The following is a 21805-nucleotide window of genomic DNA, read 5'->3' as shown; positions in this document are numbered from 1 at the left end:
CTTGTTGCTTGTAACAGGGAAACAAAACTTTGTAAGAAATCCTCAACTTACATACTTGACCGTTATGACACATGACCAGTCCTAACAGTAAGAAAGCTAGAAAAAGTGTGTTTAAACTGAGCACGCTGCCACTTGTAACAAAAATAGGCTTCTATTAAAAAGGGGAAAGTGGCTATTGGGCACACAGCCAGGATTATCTGCCATAAAGGGTTTAGATAACAATCTGTACTAAAATCAACCAGCTTTTTTTTAAATAAAAGATTTATTTGAAAGAGTTACAGAGGAGATTTAGCAGCAGAGAGAAAAAAGATCTTCCATCTGCTGGTTCACTCCCCCAAATGGCCGCAACGGCTGGAGGTGAGCCAATATGAAGTCAGGAGCTTCTTCCTGGTCTCCCAAGCGGGTGCAGGGGCCCAAGCACTTGGGCCATCTTCCACTGCTTTCCTAGGCACATTAGCAGGGATCGGGATCAGAAGAGGGAGTAGCTGGGCCTCAACTGGCACCCATATGGGATGCTGGTGCTGCAGCCAGCAGCTTTACCTGATATGCCACAGCACATGCCCCAAGTTTGTATATATAGCCTCACATTTTTTTTGCTGATCTGTTGGAGGAGGATATCTTTGGTATTGATACAATAAAATGTCAATTACTAATTTTTTCTAATATTTTTTATTCATTTTAAAGTCGGAGCTCAAGAGAGATCTTCCATCCACTGGTTCACTCCCCAAATGTCCACAATGGCTGAGGCTGTGCCAGACCAAAGCTAGGAGCCAAGATTTTTTTGTGGGTCTCATATGGGTGCAGAGGCTCAAGCACTTGGGCCATCTTCTGTTACTTTCCCAGGCCCATTAGCAGGGAGCTGGATCAGAAGTGGAGCAGCAGATATTCAAGTCCACCTCCTAGCATGCACATGGGATGCCGGCATTGCAGGCGGCGGCATAACCTGCTACCACCACAATGCTGACCCCTACTGTTATTTATATTTCTCTATAACAGTAACTGAGAACATATCTAACACATGCTACTTGCAAAGAATAAAATTCTTGAGGACAGATAACATTAAGAAGGCAATATTACAAGTGCAATAGACAAAGTTGTAAAAATTATTTTAATGTAGTTTGCCTCTTTACTAGCAAGCTGGAGGATCTCTAATTGTTAATTATGAAACAATTTTTATAGTGAATCAATTTGGCATAGGGATATTTTTCAGGAATACTGAGACAAAAAAAAAAATTTTTTACACCACAGACGCAAACATTTTCAATCAAAGGACCTCTAGTAGGTGCCCCTGTTGATATCACCCCCACCCAGCTCTGAGTCCAGGTCACCCCGTGGAATCTCAGGATGCCAAAACCAGTTTTAAAATCCCATTGTTTTTGTTTGTTTGTTTGTTTAACAGGCAGAGTAGATAGTGAGAGAGACAGAGAGAAAGGTCTTCCTTTGCGGTTGGTTCACCCTCCAATGGCCGCTGACGCTGGCGCACCAGGTGCTTCTCCTGGTCTCCCATGCGGATGCAGGGCCCAAGCACTTGGGCCATCCTCCACTGCCTTCCCAGGCCATAGCAAAGAGCTGGCCTGGAAGAGGGGCAACCGGGATAGAATCTGGAGCCCCAACCAGGACCAGAACCCGGTGTGCCGGCGCCGCAAGGCGGAGGATTAGCCTGTTGAGCCACGGCGCCAGCCCAAAATCCCATTGGTTTTAACATATTTTCTCAATCTTAAGTAGAAAAATATTTACTGTAGGATTGTTTTAGAAATAATATGAAAGCTAAACATCAGAAATCTCAGAGTCTGTATAGTTTACTTATAACTTTCCAGTCTTTTTTTTTTTTTATAATTTAAGCATGTATTCATAACAGATACTTAAATAGTGTACATGCAGGATCCAGTAAGACTTTTCTCTTAATACACCAATTAACATGTTTCCATGTAAATGTTTTCACCCTTTTTTTAAAGATTTATTTGAGGGGCCGGCACTCTGGTGGTGTAGCGGGTAAAGCTGCTGCCTGCAGTACTGGCATCCCATATGGGTGCCGGTTTGAGTCCTGGCTGCTCCACTTCTGATCCAGCTCTCTGCTATGGCCTAGGAAAACAGTACAAGATGGCCCAAGTCCTTGGACCCCTGCACCCACGTGGGAGACCCGAAAGAAGCTCCCGGCTCTTGGCTTTGGATCAGCTCAGCTCTGGCCATTGTGACCAACGGGGGAGTGAATCAGCAGATGGAAAAGACCTCTCTCTCTGTGCCTCTCCTTCTTTCTATGTGTAACTCTTTCAAATAAATATATCTAAAAAAGTAAAAATTTGAGAGACTTAGAGAAAGGGGAAAGACAGAGGCCTTCCATCCTCTGGTTCACTCCCCAAATGGCCACAATGGCTGGAGCTGAGCCAATCTGAAGCCAGGAGCCAGAAGCTTCTTCAAGGTCTCCCACATGGGTGCAGGGGCCCAAGCACTTGGATCATCTTCCACTGCTTTCCTAGGCAAATTAGCAGGGAGCTGGATTGGAAGTAGAGCAGCTGGGACTTGAACTAGCACCTATACAGGATGCACGTGAGGTAGATGGAGGCTTATGCTACTATGCCACAGCACCAGCCCCTGCTTTTACCCTTAACAGCTGTAGAATTCCCTTATTTGCCAATGCCATAATTTAATCATATGTATTCAATAACCAAATAGTGAAAATCCTTATATGCAGTTTTTCATCACTCATTTTCTTAAACTTTATATAGAAATGGAATTGCTGAGTTAAACAATGTTTTAAATTTTAAGTGTAGTTTCAAAATGCAAATATTATCTTTATGGTCTGAGCTATAAAAATTTTTTATTAAATGATTTTTATTAAAAATTTTTAATAAAATTTTTTATTTATTTGAAAGAGTTAAAGAGAGAGGCAGAGAGAGGTCTTCCATCCGCTGGTTCACTCCCCAGATGGCTGCAATAGCTGGAGATGCACCGATCCAAAGCCAGGAGCTTCTTCCAGGTCTCCCATGTGGGTACAGGGGCCCAAGGACTTGGGCCATTTTCCACTGCTTTCCCAGGCCATAGCAGAGAGCTGGTTTGGAAGTGGAGCAGCCAGGACTCGAACTGGCACCCACATGGGATGCCGGCACTTCAGGCCAGGGCATTAACCCGCTGCGCCACAGCGCCGACCCCCCAAAAAATTTTTTCTTGAAGATTTATTTATTTGAAAGGCAGAATTACACAGAGAGAAGAGGCAGAGAAAGAGGTCTTCCATCTGCTGGTTCTCTCCCCACTTGGCCACAACGGCCAGAGCTGCATCAATCTGAAGCCAGGATCCAGGAGCTTCTTCGAGTCTCCCATGCAGGTGCAGGGGCCCAATGACTTGGGCCTTCTTCTACTGCTCTCCCAGGCCATAGCAGAGAGCTGGATCAGAAGTGGAGCACCTGGACTCGAAACAACTCCCATATGGGACACCAACACTGCAAGCAGTGGCTCTACCCTCTACCCCACAGCACCAGCCCCCAAGTTTTCCACTATTTAAACAATCTCATGGTGCTCGCTGACCTCTAAAATTTTATTGTAATAAACATACAGTTTATGCAGTGCAGCATCCCACATAGGCACAGGTTCTAGTCCCAGCTGCTCCAATTCTTATCCTGCTCCCTGCTACAGCCTGGGAAAGCAGTAGAAGATGGCCCAAGTCCTTGGGCTCCTACACCTGAGTGGAAGACCTGGAAGAAACTCCTAGCTTCTGGCTTTGGATCTGCCATTGCAGCCATTTGGGGAGTGAACCAGCGATGGAAGACTTCTCTTTCTCTCTGCATCTAACTCTGCCTTTCAAATAAATAATCTTTTTTAAAAATAGTTTGTGGAAACTTTGATTAAAAGATATTTATTTGGGGGCCAGTGCTGTGACACAGCAGGTAAAGTCAGTGCCTGTCGGCTCCACTACCAAACCAGCTCCCTGCTAGTAAGCCTGGGAAACCATTTCAAGATGGCCCAGGTACTTGGGTCCCTGCCTGATGTGGGAGAGACCCAGAGGAGGCTCCTGGCTCCTGATCAGTCTAGCCCCAGCTGTAGTGACCATTTGGGGGGTGAACCAGCAAATGGAAGAACTCGCTCATCTGCTCTCTCACTCTTTCAAATAAATAAAGCTTTAAGAAAAAAAAAAAAGTTTCTTTTCGTGCAAGAAATCCTGAAACCCATACATAAAGGTCTTAGAAAATTTCTTGGAAGATGTGTATTATGTGAAAATTATGCATGGATTTTGAAAATTTTTTGCACCAGGGTAGGCATGTGGCAAGGTTTGCATCTCATTTTGAAATGGATTTCGAATCCTGGTTGGTGGAAGATGGCCCAAGTGTGCCCCTGTTATCCATGCAGGAGGCCAGGATGGAGTTCTAGGTTTCTGGCTTAGGGGTGGCTTAACCCGCTGTATCACAAACATCTGCCCCTGCAGTATTTCTTGACCCTGCTTTTCTTTTGCTTCTATAAGAAACATTTCATTTTGGCTACAAATAAAAACAAAACCAAGCCAAAGTGGATTGAAATAAGGAATTTAATATTTTACATAATAAAAGTCCAGAGGTAAAGCATCTTCAGCATTAGTTATTCTAGAGCACAATTCAGCTGCTTTCTGTCTGCATCCTGCTATTTTCAGGGTGGTGGCTTTTACCTTCATGCGTGTCCTCTGATAGTCACCAGGAGGCTGCAGACTCAGTCCAAACATCCCAACCATCATCACTGAGAAGAAAGCGGGGAGGCTCCCTATCTTGTATCCATTTCTGAGAGTAACAAAAAAAATTTCCCCCAAACCTAGTATTCCCTCTTTGTCTCATTAGCCAGGACTTCATTGAGCGATCAAGATAAACCAATCACCATGAGTGGGTCAAAGTCTAATCAACACATCCTAAGTAGGGGTAGTCACAGTTAACACCAAAACAAAAATAAGGCTTTGTCAGCAAGGGAGGGTAGAGAAAATGACTGATGGGTAGGCAAATGAATGTGTTTAACAAAGCCACTGATTTGAAAAACAGCCTTTCTTAAAAATTCACGTACACTACGCCTGCTTTGAAAGTCTATTTTGTTCCTTTTGATCTACTTCTGGGTCATTTGCTATTCCTGGATCACTGCAACCTTTTTTAATTTCTAAGCATCCCATTTTTTTTTTTTTATTTTATGTTTGGAACAGTTTTCTCTGAATATATTTTTCTAAAACCTGAAAAAAATAAAAACTTCCCAAATACTCTGAAAATTAGGATTACTTAAAATAATTTAAGTTAAAATGATATATTTATAATAACTTTCTAATCACTTCTCAGCCTTTTGGCTAAGATCAAGTGTAATATCAGTTCTTATCAGTTTAATAATACCTTTCTATGAAAGGAAAATGGTATGGCTATAACCTGAATTTTCTTTTATGTCCTAAAGTAAATTTTTATATTTTTATTGCCTGTTTTTAATATAATTTTTGTTTCATTTTATTACAAGTTATCCTTAGTCCTTCATTTTTATGGCAGAGAAGCCAGTGAAATATTTTGATGTGCCAATCACCTTCTACCAAATTCCCTGTCAAACAAATATATGCACAAGGATAGTAATTAAATGGAAAACAAAGTACAGTGTTAGTGATCAGAGTGAAGACACCCCAACATACAGAGTTCTAACAAAAGCTGGATTGTGCATACCTACTTAATAAGCCAGATAACTGAAATAAAGTAAGATAACTGGAAAAGGTGCTACAAGAGCTATACTAGCTGAACACTGACCTCAACCCACTGAGAAGATATGGTCCAATCAATGTCAATGGATAAGGCCCAATGAATGAGTCCTATTATCTAACCCTCTGTCCATTGTAGAAGAGTAGACAAGAGAACAAGGATGTTTGAACCTTTACCAGAACTTCCAGTGCACCACAGGAGGTTGAAAAACTGTAACAGGAACACACCCTTCCCAACACACCTAATATTCTTTGGCCCTAATGTCACCAAATTAACATTTAAACTATCATGTACTTCACCTTTATTATATTAATGAAGGTCTCAAAGACTGAAAGTTATTAAAGTGAAATTAAGGTTTTAAGCAATTTAGGCAGACAGAGAGACATATAATGTATACACATATGAAATCCTTATACAAACAATCAAATAAATTATAAGCAATAAAAAGCTTAACTTAGTGTATTTTTTAAAAATAACTGATATTCCCACTTTATCAAAATTATTAATTCTTACACAAATGATCTGATTGGTCATATTTTTCTTTATGCTAACTCAACAAACCCTGAGTTTTGTGTTTCCATCTATGGTTAAATACACATCACTCTAAGCAAACAACAATATTTAAAGTAAAGAGTTACAACTTGGAGTCTAGTTATTTGAAATCAGGTTTTCATTTTGAATAGTTCCAGTAAAGTGTAAGTCATAGTAGATGTCCCTTTATCTGCTTTAACTTGTTTTGTATTAGATTAATAAAATACACCCTCAGTTCTGTACAAATGTCCAACACTGTAGTTAAATCATACTACCTGAATACTTCACACATAATTTATCTCTTTACACTGTTGAAGCTTGTATTCCACAATGTTCTACAGCTTCTGTATCATCACCTGAAATTTGCCTTAAAAAAGAAAATATATAAAATCATTATCTGATTTTACATACAAGGAAAACAAAACAAGCCTATTCATTTATTTTATGTTATACTTAAGAAGTAGTTCCTATTAATAAACTTGCTGTGTCAAACAATTTTTCATAGTACCTTTGTTTCTTTGTGAGGCCTACATTTTTAGGTGTTTCCTTACCAATGAGCACAATGACTGGGAAAGAAAGACAGTGAAGCTCAAGTAAATTTTATTTTTTAGTGATAGCTCTAGTAAAAAGATCTTTAGGAAGATCTTTAGTGATAAAAGAGTAGTTGGATTTATTTAGCTTTAACAATAGACATAACCTAAATAACTGTTTAAAAATACATTTTCACTACCACAGGAAAAAGTGCTACCTTAAAAGAACACTGTGCATTTTCCTTTAAAAGTTAAGAGTTGTCCCTTATATTGTATTTCTTTAGCAGTTTTTCTTAGAGAATTTTCTATCACGAATTAAAATATTGAGGGGTCAGCATTGCGGCACAGCAGAATGCAACACCAGCATCCCACATGAACACCGGTTCAAGTGCCAGCTGTTTGATTTTTTTTTATGATTGATTTATTTGAAAGTCAGAGTTACACAGAGAGAGGAGAGGCAGAGAGAGAGAGAAGTCTTCCATCCACTGATTCACTCCCCAATTGGCTGCAACAGCTGGAACTAGGCCTATCCGAAGCCAGGAGCCAGGAGTTTCTTCTAGGTCTCCCACGTGGGTGCAGGGGCCCAAGAACTTGGGCCATCCTCTACTGCCTTCCCAGGCCATACCAGAGAGCTGGATCGGAAATGGAGCAGACAGAACTTGAACCAACACCCATATGGGATGCTGGCACTGCAGGCTGTGGATTTACCTGCTATGTCACAGTGCCGGCCCCTGTTTCATTTCTGATACAGCTCCCTATTAATGTGCCTAGGAAAGCAGCAAAAGATAGCCCAAGTGCTTGGGCCCATATGGAAGACCTGGATGAAGCCCCTGGCTCCTAGCTTCCACCCAGCTCAGGTCCAATCATTGTGGCCATTTGGGGAATGAGCCAGCAGACAGAAGCACTCATGAGCACGCATGCTCTCTTGCGCTCACTCTCACTCTCTCTCTCTCTCTCCCCTCCCCTGTTTAAGTCACTCTTTCACATAATTAAATAAATCTTTAAAATAAATAAAATGTCATTGAATATTAGTATAGTATGCTACATGTTAAACTGCTAAAACTAAAATGAAACAGTTTTAGCATTTTTAATTTCCTCTAAGTTTAAAAAAAAAAAGACCCTCCTTAGAAAAATAACACATTTATAGAAATGTGAATTCAACTTACAGGCAGGCATTGAAGACACTTCAGCTGTTACAATACTTTTTATCCCCAAGTTTGACAAGCCACCTCTGATTAAACCACATGTAAATGCTAAATACTAAAAGGAAAAAAACTGTTAAAAATAGTAATGATTTACTAAAGTAGTAAAGCTATTGATAACTATTTCATTTACTTAAACCACACTATCAGTAAGTCACCACTGTTTTTTTAAAAGGTAGACTTCTACATCCTTAGCAACTTAAGCTCACGGACACATGGCAAGCTTGGCCAACTAGCTGCTCTAGGCCAGTACTCTAAATCAAAAATGAGTGAAAAAATAAGCCGAAAACAGGTCAGAGTTAGTTCTGATGGCACCAAAAGTAGCTATGTCTATTGTTTACCCTGCCCACAGAAGTCTAATCACTCCCTGTGGAGTGATCCAGTCACTGGCTACTTAAACCTCCCATGGTTCTTGCTTGTTTTCTGAGCCCTTCCATGAACTCTATATGCTAACTAATGATACTGCATTCAATGAGAGTTGGCTTCTAGTATTTACAACCAAGAGTGTCAACTTGTTCAAGACTTAGAGCCTGCTACAACAAAGACTTATCCAGGTTCAAATTATCAACACTCTGGATAGTGAGAAACTGTCTGCAACAAAAGGAAAGGGACTAAACTACAGCAGGAAAAAGTCTGACAAGAGTGGAAACTGAAAAAATGAATAATATAAGGAATTTTTATTTATTTAATTTTTTTTTTTTTTTGACAGGCAGAGTTAGACAGTGAGAGAGACAGAGAGAAAGGTCTTCCTTCCACTAGTTTACCCCCCAAATGGCCGCTGCGGCCGGTGCACCGCGCTGATCCAAAGCCGGGAGCCAGGTGCTTCCTCCTGGTCTCCCATGCGGGTGCAGGGCCCAAGCACTCGGGCCATCCTCCACTGCCTTCCCGGGCCACAGCAGAGAGCTAGCCTGGAAGAGGAGCAACCAGGACAGAATCAGGCGCCCCAACCGGGACTAGAACCCAGGGTACCGGAGCCACAGGTGGAGGATTAGCCTAGTGAGCTGCGGCACCGGCCTATTTATTTAATTTTTTTTTTTTTTTTCTTGACAGGCAGAGTGGACAGTGAGAGAGAGAGACAGAGAGAAAGGTCTTCCTTTGCCGTTGGTTCACCCTCCAATGGCTGCCGCGGTAGGCGCGTTGCGGCCGGCGCACCGCGCTGATCCGATGGCAGGAGCCAGGTGCTTATCCTGGTCTCCCATGGGGTGCAGGGCCCAAGGACTTGGGCCATCCTCCACTGCACTCCCTGGCCACAGCAGAGAGCTGGCCTGGAAGAGGGGCAACTGGGACAGGATCGGTGCCCCGACCGGGACTAGAACCCGGTGTGCCAGCGCCGCAAGGTGGAGGATTAGCCTAGTGAGCCGCGGCGCCGGCCTATTTATTTAATTTTTAAGATTTATTTATATATTTGAAATGCAGAGTGATAAAGAGGCAAAGGCAGAAAGAGATACCTCCCATCAGCTGGTTCACTCCCCAAATGGCCAAACAGCCAGAGCTGGGCTGACACAAACCCAGAAGCCAGGAGCTTCTTCAAGGTCTCACACGCAGGTGCAGGGGCCCAAGGACTTGGACCATCTTCTACTGCATTTCCTGGCCATAGAAGGGAGCTGGATCATAAGTGGAGTAGCCAGGACTTGAACTGGCACCTGTGTGGGATGCCAGCACTGCAGATGGTGGTTTAATCAGCTGCACCACAGTGCTGCCCCCACCAAAAAAATTTTTAAAGCTTTATTTTATCTATTTGAAAGAGTTAGAAAGATGTAGAGACACACAGAGAGAGGTCTTCCATCCACTGATTCGCTCCCCAAATAGCCACAACGGCCAGAGCTGAGCTGATCCAAAGCCAGGATCCAAGAGCTTCTTTTAGGTCTCCCACGTGGGTGCAGGGGCCCAAGGACTTAGGCCATCTTCCTCTGTTTTCCCAGGCGCAGTAGCAGGAAGCTAGATCGGAAGTGGAGCAGCTGAGACTTGAACCAGAACATTAGCAGGAAGCTAGATCAGAAGTGGAGCAGCTGAGACTTGAACCAGAGACCACATGATATGTCAGCGCTGTAGGCTGTGGCTTTAACGCACTGTGTCCCAATGCCAGCCTCTCCAACAATTCTAACCTAGTAACTGAACTCCATAAAAATAAAAATCATGGGGGCTGGACTGGCATTGTGGCATAGAGGGTAAAGCTGCCGTGTGCTATTCAGGCATTTCACATGGGCACTAGTTCATGTCTTGGCTGCTCCACTTCTCATCCAGCTCCCTGCTAATGGCCTCAGAAAAGCAGCAGAAGATAGCCTAAGTGTTTGGGCCCTGCTAGCCACGTGGGAGACCTGGAAAAAGCTCCCTGCTTCAGGCTGGCCCAACTCTGGCTATTGCGGCCATCTGGGCAGTGAATCAGCAGATTGAATATCTTTCTTTCCATCTCTTTCTTTCAAATAAATAAAAAATTAAAAAAATCTTGGGATTTGGCACGGTAGCTCAGAGTGTTAAGCCACTGCTTGTTACACCAGTATCCCATGTTAGAGTGCCAGTTCAAGCCACAGCTGCTTCACTTCCCATCCAGCTCCCTGCTTACAGCACCTGGAAAAGCAGGGGAAGATAAACCAGGTACGTAGGCCTCTGCCATCCATGTAGGAGACCTAGATGGAGTTCTTGGCTCCTAGTATCGATCTGGACCAGCCCCAGGTATTGCAACCATTTGGGGAGTGAACAAGGAAATGAAAGACCTCTATATCTGCCTCTCCCTCTGCCTTGTCAAATAAATAAATAAATAAATAAATAAATAAATATTTTTAAAATATAAAAATGAAAATTACGTATGTGTGCATACTTATGGGGAGAGGTTTTCCACTTCTCAAAGATATCTATAATCTTGGGACTGGTGCTGTGGCATAGTAGATTAAGTATCCCTCCTTTGGTGCCAACATCCTATATGGGTACCAGTTCAAAGCCCAGCAGCTCCACTTCCAATCAGCTCTCTGCTACAGCCTGGAAAAGCAGTAGTAGATGGCCCAAGTGTTTGAGGCCCTGCACCCGCGTGGGAGACCTGGAAGAAGCTCCTGGCTCCCGGCTTCGGATCGACCCAGCTCCGGCCATTGCAGTTATTTGGGGAATAAACCAGTGGATGGAAGACCTTTCTCTCTCTCTCTCCATCTCTCTGTCTGTAACTCTACCTCTCAAATAAATAAATAAAATCTTAAAAAAGTGTTAAAAAAGGTATCTATAATCTCAAAATAGTTAAAAATCATGGCCAGCGCTGCGGCTCAATAGGCTAATCCTCCGACTGCGGCGCCGGCACCATGGGTTTTAGTCCCGGTTGGGGCACCGGATTCTGTCCCGGTTGTTCCTCTTCCAGTCCAGCTCTCTGCTGTGGCCCGGGAGGGCAGTGGAGGATGGCCCAAGTGCTTGGGCCCTGCACCCGCATGGGAAACCAGGAGGAAGCACCTGGCTCCTGGCTTCAGATCAGCGCAGCGTACCAGCCGTGGCAGCCATTTGGGGGGTGAACCAGCAGAAGGAAGACCTTTCTCTCTGTCTCTCTCACTGTCTAACTCTGCCTGTCAAAAAAAAAAAAAAAATCACTGAAGCATTCCATCTTACTCTTTAACTCTTTTCACAACTGAAGAAACCAAACAGGTGAGACGCAGAAATATTAGAAGGGATAATACAGTGAAAAAAAAATTATATATTAACTACAAAAATTTAATTAGAGCCTGGACAACCCCAAAACACAGGAAAAAAAGCAACTGTGTACTAGTGAATTATAAAAACAAAGTATCATGCCCATTTCTTGGCTAATTTTATTGACATTTTATAGCTGTAATAATAGTTTAATAAGCATCTTCTATGTATAAAGCACCATGTTATTTTAATGGGAAAAAAGAAAGGTCCAGAAGAATTAGGTAATTTAATGTCACAAATCCATTAATTATAGAGCTTAGCTTAAAAACCTAGATTTAATTAGTCTCCAAATCTATGACCTTACCACTGTATACTGTCATTCTGTTAGATAATTTAAGTGTAAATGAATTTTTACAGATAAATAGTAGCTTATATTTGCCCAGATAGCTTAATCACTTCAAAGGAACCCTTAGATTAAAATCTGTCTGAGGGCTGGTGCTGTGGTGCAGAAGGTTAAGGCCCTAGCCTGCAGTACCAGCATCCCTAATGGGTGCCGGTTTGAGTCCCGGCTGCTCCACTTCTGATCCAGCTCCCTGCTAATGTGCCTGGGAAAGCAGCAGAGGATGGCCTAAGTCCTTGGGCCCCTGCACTCACATGGGAGACCCGGAAGAAGCTCTTGGCTCCTGTCTTCAGACTGGCTCAGCTCTGGCCATTGCGGCCATTTGGGGAGTGAACCACCAGATGAAGACTTCTCTCTCTGTGACTCTACTTCTCCCTATAACTCTGTCTTTCAAATAAAATAAACCTTTAAAAAAAAACTTGTCAATTTTCTTACCTAGTAATTGATTCCTACTTGAAATTAAAAAACAAAAAAACTACATAAAGCCAAGCAATATAGATATACCTAACATAAAACATGTATTCTTAGAAACAAAAATTAATTTAAAACATTTTTAATTTATATGAGGTGAATAATTTTGTACAGCTAATGTCAGTTTTGTACATTGGAATACGTTTACCAATATAGCTACGTTATTTTCAAAAATCTATCATAAATCTACATTGTAGTGTTTAACTGGTTACTGTAAATCCATTTACCTACAATTTAGTATAAATTATTGTAACATGACAGACATGTCTCCTGTTTTATAGAAAACAAATAAATAGGCCGGTGCCGCGGCTCACTAGGCTAATCCTCCGCCTTGTGGCTCCGGCACACCGGGTTCTAGTCCCGGTCGGGGCGCCAGATTCTGTCCCGGTTGCCCCTCTTCCAGGCCAGCTCTCTGCTATGGCCCGGGAAGGCAGTGGAGGATGGCCCAAGTCCTTGGGCCCTGCACCCCATGGGAGACCAGGATAAGCACCTGGCTCCTGCCATCGGATCAGCGCGGTGCGCTAGCCGCAGCACGCCTACCGCGGCAGCCATTGGAGAGTGAACCAACGGCAAAAAGGAAGACCTTTCTCTCTGTCTCTCTCTTACTGTCCACTCTGCCTGTCAAAAATAAAAAAAATAAACAAGAGTGTTAAATTGTTAAATCAACATCAGGAGTCACTGTGTACTTACGTCCCATGTGGGATCTGTCCTTAATAGGTTGTCGAAGGTGAAGTAATGATATAGCTAGTACTGAAACAGTATTTTTACACATTGTGGTAATGTGTGGGTGCAAACTGATGAAATCTTTACTTAGTATATACTAAAGCAATCTTCTGTATATAAAGATAATTGAAAATGAAAAAAAAAAAACCCTTGGTTTTAAATTGGAAATTACATAGAAAAAAAATCAATCCTTTTTTAAAAAAAAATATCTTGTGGAATCTCTGTCATTAATGTGATGTACACTGTTATTTAATGCTATAACTAGTACTCCAACAGTATTCTTTTTCACTTTGTGTTGCTATGTGAGGGCAAATTCTTGAAATCTTTACATATACTAAACTGATTTTCAGTATATAAAGAGAATTGAAAATGAATCTTGATGGGAATGGAAGGGGAGAGAGAGTGGGAAGGGGGAGGGTTGCGGGTGGGGGGAAGGTTGTGGGGAGGGAAGCCTTTGTAATCCATAAGCTGTACTTAGGAAATTTATATTCACTAAATAAAAAAATAAATAAAAATAAATAAATAAATAAAAAAGAAAACAAATAAATAAGAAATTTTCAAACCTATTTTTGATTCAAGAGTCTATTGTAATTGGTGTTGTATTTTTCCCTCTGTTTTTAATAGAAAACCCAAATCTTCTTTTACATGAGATACCTTGGATGCATGTTCCAAATACTGTTTTCCTGCAGACATCTGAGTAAGCAAACGAAATTTGTTGTCCTGAAGCACATAGATGCCCTGTTCCAAAATAGAAAAAACATCCAAATCAACATAATGTGTAGTCTTTAAAAATTATCTTATCCCCTTGGGGCCGGTGCCGTGGCGCAGTAGGTTAATCCTCTGCCTGTGGCGCTGGCATCCCATATGGGCACAGGTTATAGTACCAGCTGCTCCTCTTCCAATCCAGCTCTCTGCTGTGGCCTGGGAAAGCAGCAGAAGATGGCCTAAGTGCTTGGGCCCTTGCACCTGCATGGGAGACCAGGAAGAAGCAGCTGGCTCCTGGCTTCAGTTCAGTGCAGCCCTGGTTGTTGCAACCATTTGGGGAGTGAACCAACGGAAGGAAGACCTTTCTCTCTGTCTCTCCCTCTCACTGTCTGTAACTCTACCTCTCAAATAAATAAATAAAAAATTTTTTTAAAAAATGTATCCCCATGAAACAATTTAAGAGTTTTCTGAAATTACTTAAAATTCTTCTTTCCATTGGTCAAATTTCTTTAAAGGATGAAGTTTTGCAATATTTAGGTTAGAGCTGCAACTTCATTATTTCACAGTACTAATATTCATGAATGTTTTAATACACTAAAGACACCAAGATGCATAGAACAGACCTCATCCTTATAATAAGATCTCAGTCTTGTGTAAAGGAATCATAATACATGTTCACATGAAATTATGTCTAGAAAGTCAATAAACAGAGTCACTGTTTCCCATTACCATTTGAAGCAATTTCATACTAAGGTTGGTGCTAGTGTATGAAAACATGAATTATAATGGTAATATCAAACCAGTTATTTTCATGTATTATACCTAAGATGCCAAATCCACTCGAAGTATTCAAGGTTTATAAAGTCAAATCAATTATCAAATGCATAGTTTTCTATGTAATCTAATTTTATAGTAACAAAACATTTTAAGAATAGGAAATATGACAGCAATAATAGTTAACTGAGGGGCCAGCGCCATGGCTCAACAGGCTAATCCTCCGCCTTGCGGCGCCGGCACACCGGGTTCTGGTCCTGGTTGGGGCGCCAGATTCTATCCCGGTTGCCCCTCTTCCAGGCCAGCTCTTTGCTATGGCCTGGGAAGGCAGTGGAGGATGGCCCAAGTGCTTGGGCCCTGCATCCGCATGGGAGACCAGGAGAAGTACCTGGCTCCTGCCTTCGGATCAGCGCGGTGCGCCGGCCGCAGCAGCCATTAGAGGGTGAACCAACGGCAAAGGAAGACCTTTCTCTCTGTCTCTCTCTCTCTCACTGTCCACTCTGCCTGTCAAAATAATAATAATAATAATAATAATAATAATAGTTAACTGAGTTAAATATGCTCTGTAAATTAGACTTTAGTAATTAATCTAAAGACATAAATGTGAGATATACTGATGACTCTCCATATTACCACTACTAAGTATAAATAACTAAGAAATCAAATCCTAAAACCAATATCATTCTGACATTTGCTACTTTTTAAAGCTTAACATCACTTATATAATTGGAAGAAAGAAACAATTTTCATCTTTATTCACTCTACCCTACTAAAGAAAAAACTAATAACTTTAAGAAACATTCCAGAGTTGATCAGAAATTATTTTGTTTTAAATAACTGAATTACTAAAATAAGACATTTATATTAAGTTAAATAACTTTTAAAAGAGGCCTTCGTATATCTAAATACCTGATGATTTGTCCTTAAATTGTCAATTTGTTTCTTGAATACTGTAGTCCAAAAATCTTTACAAATGAACTTCATGATGTCTAACTCATCCTTGAATCTTGCGGTATCTTTTGTAAACCTAAAAAGATCAGCTAAAAGTAATACAGTGTTTTTCCTCCAAAGAAAGCAAAAAGGGCAAATTATTAACTTTTAAATGTCAGAATAACACTGAACATTTCTTGATAATCATGAAGTAAAACAGATCTCCATCTCAATGGATTCATGTTCCATTCTATTAAGTATGGGGCCTAAAATTAAGAGTTTATCAGTCCAACAATATATCCAAAATTTCAGGTACATCAAAATAAAGAACTAGCACATCAAAATAAAGAACTGATCATGATCATGGTAACGTACAAAGTATAATAATTTAACCAGTCACACAGTGAGAAAGGAATACTAAAAAGAACTGATCTACAAGTAAGAATATTATTAAATACATAAACACTGAATCTAATTTCCACCTCTATACACTTAAACAAAATTACATTCAGGAATTTTTTAAAGGACCTAATAGATCTCAAGTAGAAAATGCAATGAGACTTTAGATAACTGTTTCAATACTTTTCAGGAGAAAAAAATCTGGATAAAAATATATTATCTTCAGATATTAAAACATAATATTTTAATAACTAAAATAGAATCAGGCCTAGAAAGAAATTTCTATCTATGAATTAAAGTATAGACAAGAATTAAAATTCAGGAATTCAAACTGTACTATCTCAGGGTTTATGCAATCGTTTGAAATGGATCATCTTTGTTCATAACCTACCTGGAAGAAAATTTTCAAATCCATACTGCTCACCTTTCTATCAATCCTTGTCCTACTCGAAACCCCATGTTTTCCAGCTTAGTTATACACCGTCCATTTTCCTATATAAGAAATAAGTTGTGAAATAAGTTTGGAAAGCCAAGATATTAGCACTCAAAAACTTTTAAAATACTGGCTAAATATTAATGTAAACATTCATATTTGTAACTGAAACATTTTAATAGAAAGTGTTTTACAATACATCCTCAATTTTATCAATAAAATTACTAATAACTTATAATTACTTTTAAGAAATACCAACGACTCTTCTTAGAGGCTTATCCATTGTTCTCTCCTACCTTTTTTATTCCTCAATATTTATTTGAAAGTCAGAATTACAGAGAAGGAGAGGCAGACACACACAGAGAAAAAGAGAGAGAGAGAGAGATATATCTTCCATCTGCTGGTTTACTCCCCAAATGGCCACAACAGCCAGGGCTGGGCCGGGCCAAAGCCAGGAGCCAAAAGCTTCATATAGGTCTCCCACGTGGGTACAGGGGCCCTACTTGGGCCATCTTCTGCTGTTTTCTCAGGTGCATTAACAGGGAGCTGGATAGGAAATGGAGCAGCAGGGACTGAACCAGCTCCCATATAGGATGCTGGCACCCCCAGGCAGCAGCTCTACCTGCTACAGCACAGTACCAGTCCTTCTCCTACCTTATAAAATCTGGTATCACCTTTGATTCACTTCCATCAGTCACTATCTTTATGTTCTCATTAAGTTCAATAGGTCTATACTTTAAAATGTCTGCTAAAGTCATCTAAGCTCCTTGGTTCTCAGTGTGCCTTGGTTGATGACCATCCCACTTCTTGAATCATGGCATTGCTTTGCTCTTCCTATGACAATCTCATCCAATCTTAGTATCTCCATGCTGAACACTTCTAAATTCCTACAGTTGATCTGTAAAGCTCTACACAATCCAGAACCCATACCTCTCTGGCCTGAACCTTCTACTCTTCACACTCATTCAGATCAATCTGCTCTGGTCTCCTTGCTGACCCTTAAACATGCCAGCAATAGTACAATTTCAGGGCCTTTACAATGGCAGTTCTTCCTCCAGATAGTGATATGACCAACTTTATTAGCTCCTAGAAGTATTTGCTCTCACGTCACCAACTCGATGAAGCCCATTTTAAAGATATCGCTAAAACTGCAGCATCATCTCCCTTCAGCAACTCTATCCTCCTGTGCCCCTAGACCAGCAACATCAGCATCTTACGAGAACTTGCTAAAAATGCAAATTCACTAGCCCCACCTCCAATCTACTGAGTCAGAAATTCTAAGTGTGGGGGCCAGTATCTGTGTTTTATTAAGCCTTCTGGAAGTAACTTCTGATGCCCTATGCCACTTCTCTGTTTAATTTTTCTCTGTGGAATGTCTTTCTGGGGCTGACACTGTGGCTTAGTGGGTTAAGCTGCAATCTGCAACAATGGCATCCTGTATGAGTGCCAGTTCGAGTCTCACCTGCTCCACTTTTGATCCAGTTCCCTACTAATGCACCCAGGAAAGCAGCAGAAGATGGCCCAAGTACTTGGGCTGCTGTCACCCATGTAGGAGACCCAAATGGAGTTCCAGCCTCTTGGCTTCGGCCTGTTGTGGCCAATTGGAGAGTGAACCAACTGATGGAATCTCTCTCTCTTTCCTTCTCTATAATTCCACCTTTCAAATGAATATTTTTTTTTAAAAAAAAGAACTTTTTTCACCATTTAACATAGGTTTAATATTTTATATCACTCATATCCCCTTAACCCTACCCTCTACTGGAATGCAGCTCCAAGAAAGCAGGGATTTTGTATATTCTGAAGCCCATCTGATTTCTACTAAGAAGTAGACCACAGGCTTCACTATTTGCAGAACTTTTTTCTAAAGAACCACACATTCCAATTTGGGCTGTGCCAAATCAAACTGTACTTCTAAGTATACACTTTACTGGACTCAGCCATTGAAAGGTCTCACACAGCACTCATATGAAGCATATTTAAGTCTGTATTTGGGGCAGACATTTGGCGCAGCAATTAGAACACCACTTGAAACGCCGAGAATCCCTTGTCAGAGTGCCCAGGTCCAAGTCCTAGCTCTGCTTCTAATTCCGACTTCCTGCATACTTTGGCAGACTGGGGGTTGGAGGGTTGGAGTGGGGCGGCAGGATAGGGCAGGAAGGGAATAGCCTATAATGGCTCAAATACTTGGGTCTCTGTCACCCATGTGGGATGCTGGGATTGAGTTCCAGACTCCTGGCTTTGGCCAGGCCCAGCCAGCTGTTATGGGCACTGGTGAGTGAACCAGTAGCCGGAAGCTATCTCTGTCTCTCTGTCCTTCAAATAAAATAAAAATAAATTTAAAAAGTGTATAATCAAATCTGCTTCATTTCTGAGACTCTTTCTACTCTCACTCCCACACTTACTCAAGGCCTATAGATTCTGTCTTCTACCTCTCAAGTTGTTCTCCCCTATTTCTACTATCCCTGTCTTAATTCAAACCTAATCTCCTGCTGTGACTCCTGCAACAATGGATGTTATTACAAGAGTCTTCCCTCTCTAACCCAAACACTGAATCATCTTTCTAAAATTCAAGGCCGGCGCCGTGGCTTAACAGGCTAATCCTCTGCCTTGCAGCACCGGTACACCGGGTTCTGGTCCCGGTTGGGGCGCTGGATTCTATCCCAGTTGCCCCTCTTCCAGGCCAGCTCTCTGCTGTGGAGGATGGCCCAGGTCCTTGGGCCCTGCACCCGCAGGGGAGACCAGGAGAAGCACCTGGCTCCTGGCTTTGGATCAGCACGATGCGCCGGCCGCAGCGGCAATTGGAGGGTAAACCAACGGCAAAAGGAAGACCTTTCTCTGTTTTTTACTATCCACTCTGTTAAAAAAAAAAAAAAAAAAAAATGGGCCACATCATTCCCCTTCCCCTTTTCCACTGAGAAGGCCCCAATTATTTAATTATATCAAGCTGTTTCTAACGATAGCTCTCAATTCTTTTTACTCAGTCAAAATGAAACGCTCAATCATATTTCAGTAAACCCACCTCTCTCATACTTTGTCTTTAACCTTATCTAGGACACTTGTCCCATTCCCCCCTCGCCCAGTCTCCAACCCTCTTCATCAGCAGCATTACAGAAAGGGTTCCTGACTTGACCATGACTGGAATATCCCAGTTCTAAAATCCGTGACATCTCTGTGATTCTACACCTCATACCCAATACACAACTCCTTTCTCATTAAATCACCACCCCCAAAGGCTGTAAAGCAGGCGTTTAATCTGATTTAGCCAGCGAAGTGTTAGGCCCCAAACGCGTCTTTACTCTCGTCTTCTGAAAGAATCAAGGCGTGCAGGAGAACTTCACGTATCAGAAGTCTCTTTCAGAAGGATGGAGCCATTGTTTCACGCACTACTTTATCCTTAGCTCTTAGAACTAGCTCTGAATTCGTGGGTGCTGAATATTTTCTGTACTTAAACCCTATTTTCCTAAGTATCGTGAACACCTCCCATGTTTCCTTTGCTATGACCCCACACCTCATTAAAGCTCTGCCTTCGAGTTGTGTGCAGTGGTACCGAGGATCTGGAACGGGAAAGGACGGGACAGGGTTCTCAGGCTGGGACAGGTTTGCCCAGTGGGAGGCTCTGAAGTGCTGCAGAGTGCTAGCAAAATTCACTAGGGGTGTGAAAATCAGCTCTGCCATAAATCACGGTAGGAACAACATTAGAAGAAAAACACATTGTGGCTTGCACGGCAAAGGGGGAACTGCAAAAAAAAAAAAAAAAAAAAAAACCAACCCACACCCACAAAGACACCAAAGAGAACCAAAGAGAAAAGGATGGAAGGTAAAGGTGTCAGAGGAGACGGCCGACAGGTTCAGGATGCCTGGCGCTGGGACAGTTTACACCCGGAGGGATGCCGGGTGGCGACGGCACAGGGTTGAGGCAAAGAATGGAGGTGAAACAACCGGTGCCAAGGCGTGCGGCAGCACTCACCACCTCCCCCTGCTCCGCGGACTTGTACACTCCAGACACCATCTCGTTATGGAGCAGCAAAAACAGCGCCTCGTCCGCCATCGCTGGCTTATCCTTGCAGCTCCGGGTTTCGGCTCCCGTTCGGGCCGGGCCCGGAGGTTCCGGCCCTTGTCTGAACGACTCGGCCCGAGCCCCGCTCCCTCAGGCGGCAGCCCGGTGCCCGGTTGCTAGGAGACACAGGAATTCTCTCCGCTTCTGGAAGGCAGGCACCCGCGTGAGGTCCGAACGGGCACGAGCCCAACACTGGGGCAAGCCCACTCCCCGGGCTACGAAGACCCGGAGCCGAAGCAGCCTGACAAGCAGCGAGAACCAGACCCAGCCCGCGGAGACCCGACCCAGCCCCTGGGCGGGGGGCGAAGAAGCAACTTCCGGTCCCCTCTAGCCCGGCATTCCGCCAGCTCTATGGTCACGGAGCTCCTCTCCCGCCCGGGTTCGTGGCCAGTGCGGAGAGGAGGAAAGCTCCTCCCCGGAGATATCCGGGGTGGGTACGTAGAGGATTTAAGAAGACAGGGTGCCTTTGCTGCCATCCCCGTGTTAATCAGCTGTAAAAGTTAGAAAAGGTAACAAGAATCCCTGCTGGCTTCATTAAAAGCTTTCGGTTCCTACTGTGTGTTCTTCAATATGAAAAACTGTAGAAAGAGTAAATAAATCATCAATTTTCAGGCGGTGAATTTTTAGATATATTGAGATAGTGTCCAGGTGTATATTGAATTAAGCCCAGGTACGCAAACAGGTGTAGGGACATGTTGGCCACCAGGAAGTTTACTGGAAGTGGAGTGCAAGGGACTAAAGGCATGAAGTGAGAAAACAAAACAAACCAAGTAAACAAACAAAAACAAGATGGAATACCTGAAGCAGAACATACAAGTTAACCAGAAGATACTAGGGGTCGTGGCCGAGGTCAGGACCAGAACTGGAACCAAGGATTTAATAACTGTTATGATCAAGGATATGGAAATTACAATAGTGCCTATGGTGGTGATCAAAACTATAGTGGCTATGGCGGATATGATTATACTGGGTATAACGATGGGAACTATGGATATGGACAGGAATATGCAGACTACAGTGGTCAACAGAGCACTTATGGCAAAGCATCTCGAGGGGGTGGCAATCACCAAAATAATTACCAGCCATACTAAAGGAGGACTCTGGAGAAAACAGGAGATGCTAAAGAAACCCATCTTGCAAGAGGACACTGAAGATTGGTCTTCTGTTGATCTAAGATGATTATTTTGTAAAAGACTTTCTAGTGTACAAGGCACAAATGTGTCCAACTGTATATAGCCGCCAACTAGTTTTTTACTTTGTCCTTTGCTATCTGTGTTATGACTCAATGTGGATTTGTTTATACAAATTTTATTTGTACGATTTCATGTTAAACCTCAAATAAATGTTTCCTTATGTGATTGTTTTT

General features: G+C 42.2%; 1 protein-coding gene and 1 pseudogene across 3 annotated transcripts; one reads left to right on the top strand and one right to left on the bottom strand.

Annotated features, from left to right (window-relative positions):
* Nucleotides 1–4309: 4309 nt before the first annotated feature.
* Nucleotides 4310–20749, bottom strand: TRAPPC6B (trafficking protein particle complex subunit 6B). 3 transcript variants are annotated; one of them, XM_062205235.1, is made up of 6 exons: nucleotides 20350–20747; nucleotides 16374–16441; nucleotides 15530–15683; nucleotides 13796–13879; nucleotides 7906–7999; nucleotides 4480–6576 (listed from the first exon to the last, which is right to left on the bottom strand). In XM_062205235.1, exons 1-6 carry the CDS (start codon nucleotides 20428–20430, stop codon nucleotides 6545–6547), a joined length of 513 nt encoding a protein of 170 aa, XP_062061219.1. In that variant the 5' UTR covers nucleotides 20431–20747; the 3' UTR covers nucleotides 4480–6544. The 3 variants fall into 3 exon arrangements, with proteins under 3 accessions (XP_062061221.1, XP_062061219.1, XP_062061220.1); XM_062205236.1 differs by having other exon boundaries at nucleotides 4481–6576; nucleotides 15530–15647; nucleotides 20350–20745; XM_062205237.1 differs by lacking the exon at nucleotides 7906–7999 and having other exon boundaries at nucleotides 4310–6576; nucleotides 20350–20749.
* On the top strand, nucleotides 5268–5373 carry LOC133770846 (U2 spliceosomal RNA; annotated as a pseudogene).
* Nucleotides 20750–21805: the final 1056 nt, after the last annotated feature.

This window comes from Lepus europaeus, chromosome 11 (genome assembly GCF_033115175.1).
Source record: "Lepus europaeus isolate LE1 chromosome 11, mLepTim1.pri, whole genome shotgun sequence".
NCBI lineage: Eukaryota > Metazoa > Chordata > Mammalia > Lagomorpha > Leporidae > Lepus > Lepus europaeus.
Note: the sequence above shows the minus strand (reverse complement) of the source record. Positions and strands in the feature narration are given on the sequence as shown.

Bases quoted from the DNA above. Each gene is read 5' to 3' on its own strand.
- TRAPPC6B (XM_062205235.1), bottom strand. From the start codon at position 20,430: ATGGCGGACGAGGCGCTGTTTTTGCTGCTCCATAACGAGATGGTGTCT. The intron at 13,880-15,529 runs GTATTTAGATAT...ATTTTGGAACAG, and splicing joins ATTTAAGGACAAATCATCAG to GGCATCTATGTGCTTCAGGA. The intron at 6,577-7,905 runs GTAAGTTGAATT...TTCTTTTTTAAG, and splicing joins AGTGTCTTCAATGCCTGCCT to GCAAATTTCAGGTGATGATA.